The sequence below is a fragment of the Aplidium turbinatum genome, chromosome 3 (genome assembly GCF_918807975.1).
Source record: "Aplidium turbinatum chromosome 3, kaAplTurb1.1, whole genome shotgun sequence".
NCBI lineage: Eukaryota > Metazoa > Chordata > Ascidiacea > Aplousobranchia > Polyclinidae > Aplidium > Aplidium turbinatum.
The window spans coordinates 19,529,696-19,535,217 of NC_137474.1; the positions used below are offsets into that span (position 1 = coordinate 19,529,696).

General features: G+C 38.0%; 1 protein-coding gene across 1 annotated transcript; it reads right to left on the bottom strand.

Moving 5' to 3' along the window:
- Window positions 1–2,900: 2,900 nt before the first annotated feature.
- Window positions 2,901–5,272, bottom strand: LOC145766998 (coiled-coil domain-containing protein 124-like). The gene has a single exon (XM_082578723.1). The coding sequence runs from the start codon at window positions 4,424–4,426 to the stop codon at window positions 3,752–3,754; it is 675 nt and encodes a 224-aa protein (XP_082434849.1). The 5' UTR covers window positions 4,427–5,272; the 3' UTR covers window positions 2,901–3,751.
- Window positions 5,273–5,522: the final 250 nt, after the last annotated feature.

A 5,522-nucleotide genomic window follows, 5' to 3' on the forward strand; every position in this document is an offset into this window, starting at 1 on the left:
AATTGGTTGTGATGGGAGCTGGGTAATGATATTTTTGACATGCTTTAATTTGTCACTAGACCCAGGGCAGTTCCCAATGCCGTTAAAGGGTAATAGTTTGCACATGTGCGCGCCTATTTGACCGGCGCCTAACTGTCTGCACCTAAAAGACGTCAACCCGTGTAAGTTGGGTGTACTTTTATGCGGTTTGAATGTATATACGAATTTATTGTACAAAAGGTGTAATTTTATTGGTGGTAATGCCTTGCTTCACATAGTTCAAATTAACTAACAATGTACATGTACATACTCTTTTATTTAGAAAAATGTTCATGGATATGTGCGGGAACAACAAATTGTCAAGTTGCATTGTGCATCCTACAAGGAAAGAAAAGCATTTGTACCTATTATTTGACTTCACACACAATTTTAAAAATATTTTCAATAATTTTCTGAATAGAAAGAGAATGCACTTTCCTCCTGTTAGTGAAGATCATAGACACGTCCTTGGTGAAAAATGCACTGCTCGTTTTGAGCATATAAAACGCTTGTATGCTCTTGAGGAACACAAGCCTCTGAAGGCTGCATTTGCACTGAGGAAAGCATCGCTAAATCCCAGCAGCATAGCACGTACATCACCTGGCAACATGCTTTAAGTAAGTAAAGTTGTAAAATATGGTATTAATGACACAGAGACCCATCTGTGAATTGAGTATAGAATTCACTGCCTTGTAATGCATACACATAAATGGTGCTCAACTGGTGTAGTTTCTGTCTTGTATGCAGAAAGGTTTTGTCCGGATGATATGAGCATTGAGCACAACAACATTTTAAAATAGCATTTGAAATTGGTCGGTTATGACATCACAAAGGCATATATAAAAGGAAGTAATATAAAAGGAAGTAATAATATGCTAGTAACTTAGGTTAGCACTATTACTGGAAACTGTGTACGAAATTAAAGTCATAGAATAAAAAATACTGAATAAGACTATTTTTGCCAGCCGCAAGCCAACGATGGCCTTTGCTATTTTCAGGTGTGTTCTGTGAATCAACTGCGCAGTGCGCATGCCTTGGAGTTGTATGCTGAAAGCAATGCTGGGTTCCTGGAAACATCAAGATTTGTGAAATTCATATAGAACATTTGGAAAATCATGTCCGTTAAATCACCATTTAAGGGTATGTCATGTCACTATACTGATATCGCAAATTTTACATATATATAAAGCAGACTTCGTACAACCAACAACAACAGCTTTTCTGCGAAGTTTACAGAAGTCAGTGGAAAAAGTTAAAAACAGTGAACCAGCATATTTGGATCAATCTTATTGGTGCATACGACCCTAAAGCTCTTCTAAAGTTTATTATGCTTCCTGTCCACAACATTACTTGTGAAAATTTTCTGTTTTTTTTCAATCAAATTAGATCATGAGCAAGTGGTTGAATCACTATCACCAGCAACTATTCCAACACATTAATAGCCAAATTCAGGACTTGCTACTGATAGCGATTCGACATGTTACTTTCCAGGCGTCGCACTCTCTTATAAATGGTTACATATTAAAGCAATGTTATTGATGACATTTTTTCCTTTTTGTTTGTGAAATGCTCACTTAACTCACTGCATTGTGTGTTTTGAAGGTGTAGCAAAAAAGGATGACATGTGCATGCTAAGGAAATTTCCTAAAGAAGGAGAAGATCAACCAAACATTCTTGGCATACATTCAAACGATGACAGCAGTGCCCGAACTTGCTCAGTATTTGCATGACAGTTTGGGATTGATGTACATTCTTTAGTGCCAACAGAGTTGTGCTTTGCTGTAACGACAATGGCTGTGCAGTATTACGATGTCGTACTCAGCAATCCTTCTACTAAAAAGAAAATGCTCACCCTACCAAACTCACGCTCTGCTTTTATTCGAGCCGTTAAAAATGCAGCAGAGACGTCATTTGGTTTGCAGGCTGATGTGGCTTGTTCAAAAGGCCACTGCAATTTCGTGTTGATTGGAAAAACTTCGTTTAATTGTTTTGCCAAAAATGAACTAAAACGTTTGAACGCTTCCAGGCGCGAGGAACCCGCGAAGATGGCTTGAACAGTACGCAAGCGTACGAGTGGTGGTTAACGCAAGACTGCAAATACTTGAATTTGTGTCATTGCCTGATTGTGGTTACAGTGTGAAGTTATGATATCTGATTGTCCAGTGATATTTGTTGGTATTATTTTTGTTTGTGTACATAGCCTAGTAGCCAAGTTTATGAACAATAAGCCATTGGTCGTTTTTTTCTTTTGTGGATTCTACATGTAGCCTAATGAATTGGTTATAACTTACAATATTAATAATTTTGTCATCAACATAAGATTGACAATAATGTACAGATACAACTTTTGTGAAACGACGAATAAAACAGCCAGTGCAAAACAAACATTTTCTCGTGTAGTAACACCGCATTGTGCAATTCATTGTAGGCAACATGGTTAGCCCTTCAGTTGGACGGACGGATTTTGAGTTTCGCATCCCGTTAGTGTCTAGGTATCCCTGGACTAGTGATACGGACAGCGAATCGGAACAGCTGTGTTTAGATGGCAATTCTGACGACAGTGAAGATTCAGAAAACAATGATAAGCAAAATGACTACAAAGTTGGTCTTTGTTGTGAAATTTCAAGAAAAAAAAACATGTGCATTTTGTAGGAAAGATTACAAAGGAAAAAGACGAAGGTGATGTGGAGATTTCCTTTCTTAAAAAGCACCATAAGAGAAAAGAATTTGTGCAACCAATCATCGAGGACATTCATTCTGTGCCAGCGTCGTCCATCGTGATTGTGCTTCCTCCTCCCAACGCTTGTGGTTCCACCAAGAAAACAGTGTGCTGCTCTAGAGGGAAATGCCCACAATCCTTCTTAGGGCTATGGCCTACTGAATTGTACTGTTTGAATATTTCAAAGCATTGCAATTTCACCTTATTTTCCTTTTGTTATTAGTTACATTGTTTCTTTCTTTGGTGCATTGCTATACAAAAAAAATATTAACTTGAAACTTGATATTGAACTCAAAACTGATTTCACATTGATAACAAAATAAGAATACTGTTTGTTTTTTTATGAACATTTTCAATGCGACTCCGTATGGTATGCGTAAAATATTAACAAAACGATACTGTGCTTTTATAGTTTCATATGTACAATGTATAAGATTAGAAAGTCTGGTGAAATTTCTGGTTACCCATTTGAGAACATGGCAACACTGCTTGTTTGCTTATCATCATCAGATTGCTTTGCCACTTTGCTTTGGGTAGAATACGAAATCATGACATCATCATCGCATGGAAATTTATTGTTAATGTTTTTGCGTTTGCATTTTATTACTGCTTATGCATTAAGAAATAAACTGTATCTAGCCTTGAACCAATGATCATGCTTCCAGCAATATCGCCACATCCAAGATAAACACAAATACAGTAAATTGCAAATAATTCATTTGTTGGTTTGAAAAATACTGCAATAGACAACCAACCAACTTTCCATGTAGAGCTGGGTTAAAGTTCTGCTAACATTGTTAGCTAAGCTTGTGGTAACTAAACACTCACAATTAATAATAACAAACCAAACTTTATATTAAGATGAAGTTCCATATCACAATAACTTTTGCAAGAGCATATCAATAGAAGAGAAGCCTCAATACCCCACACTGCTATTCCCTATCTCTGAGCAGTTTCCAACCTTTACCTGTACAGTGCGGAACTGCGGGTCGAAGTCATTCACAGTTGAAATTTTCATTTTGAATTATAGCTTACATGCTTTTGATTCATTGGATTTTCAGGTGATTTTTGCCAGTCTTTTTTTAACACTTGTCGTAACTGTGATAATCGCATATCAGGATTGGCAGCTTTCAAAACAGGCAGCCGTTCTTGCTCATATTTTTTGTACGATGCTTTGAGTCGCCGCTCTGGGTGCCTATCATGTTCTTCACTGACCCCCAAAGCTGAAATGGCTTCATCGACAGTTCTTGCACTTACACCGCTGTCAGAAGTAGTTGAAATCACCTGGTTAATGTTTTCCTCAATTTCTTCATTTTGAACAGAAATGTTCTTTTTCTTCAGCTTTTCTGCTTTAGCCTTAGCAGCCTTTTCATCTTGTGCTTCCTTGTTTTTTGTGTTGATATCTGCACGGGTCACCTTTGATGTTGTTTGCTTTGACATTTGCTTCAGCGATTCCTCTTCTACTTTATACATCTCCTCTAGTTCTTTCTTTTTATTTAAGTTATTCAAACGCTTCTGATCCTGGGCATCTTTTCTTTGCTTTTTCTTATTGGCATGTTTATCATCATCACGCCAGTATTCATCTTCAGCTGCTTTTTGTTTCATCTCCTCTTTGGTGGCAGCTAATTCTGCCTTCCGAGCTTTAGCCTCAGCAGCCTTAGTATTCACACCCTGAAACTTCTTTGGCATTTTGATAACTTCATATGTTATATTTTCTACAAAATATACAATAAATAAAGATGAAATTTATAGCATAGCTCATACAGGCCTTAAAACTCATATTTTTTCCGGCAGCCATCGTGGCCTACCGGGAGCTCCTTCTCGGCGGCCAAATTTGCACACTTGGAGGCCAAAATACAAACAACGATAGCACAAGTAAATAGAATTAAACTTGCTACAATCATAAAACGATCACTTAGCGTTGTTGAAGTCTGGGCGACAACCTGCAATAGAATCGTTGTAGCCTACCACGCAATAACTCTTTTATCGGGATTGTAATCCAGTATCGCGTACCATCTAACAACACTAAATTGTTTCAACCGCTCGCAGCTCAGAAAATTGTTTCAACTGCATAATTGCCTTTCATAAAACCTGACCATTTATACCGTTATGATGTCACCATTGAGGGTGTGAAGTCACTAACCCATAGCGGGAACATGTCTCAACTATGAAGACACATGTTTTCCCCTCGGATGTCAACTAACCTCTAGAGTTCTCCTTTTTATTAATGATTCAATGTCAGAGAACATTGAATCGACATAAAAACGACAATATTGCCACCGATGTAAATTAGCACTTCGGATCATAGGCGTCAAAATAGGGTGGGCGGCGCCCACCCTGCCGTGAAACGAGGGTGGGCAAAAAATGTTTTGCCCACCCTGTTTTCATGACACTTGCGAAGTGTTCGTTACAATTATTTCCGTTTTTGTTAAACGCTGAATTATCCAACCAACTGCAGCGCAACTTCTTGTTTTACGCTATGTCTCTCGCTACGTATCCGACAGAACAAAGCAATTCCGCAACAACACTGCATAGAAAAAAAGGCGGTACTTACTGCATTGTTGTTGCTACGGCAACTGCCACACGCTGGCAATTCCTGGTGAGAGAAAGCCACGTTTAATCTCACTTTCGTTACGTCACAATCAAACTTCAGTTCCGGGTCAGCGTAAGGGAATATGGATATTAGGGTGGAGTGAAAAATAAAAAAAATTGAATTTCAAAAAGTGGTCTTGATATATGGCCCCAAATATCAAATGAAATACTTCTATCATAATTTTGGGTTCTT

Coding starts and splice junctions, on each gene's coding strand:
- LOC145766998 (XM_082578723.1), bottom strand. CDS start 4,426: ATGCCAAAGAAGTTTCAGGGTGTGAATACTAAGGCTGCTGAGGCTAAA.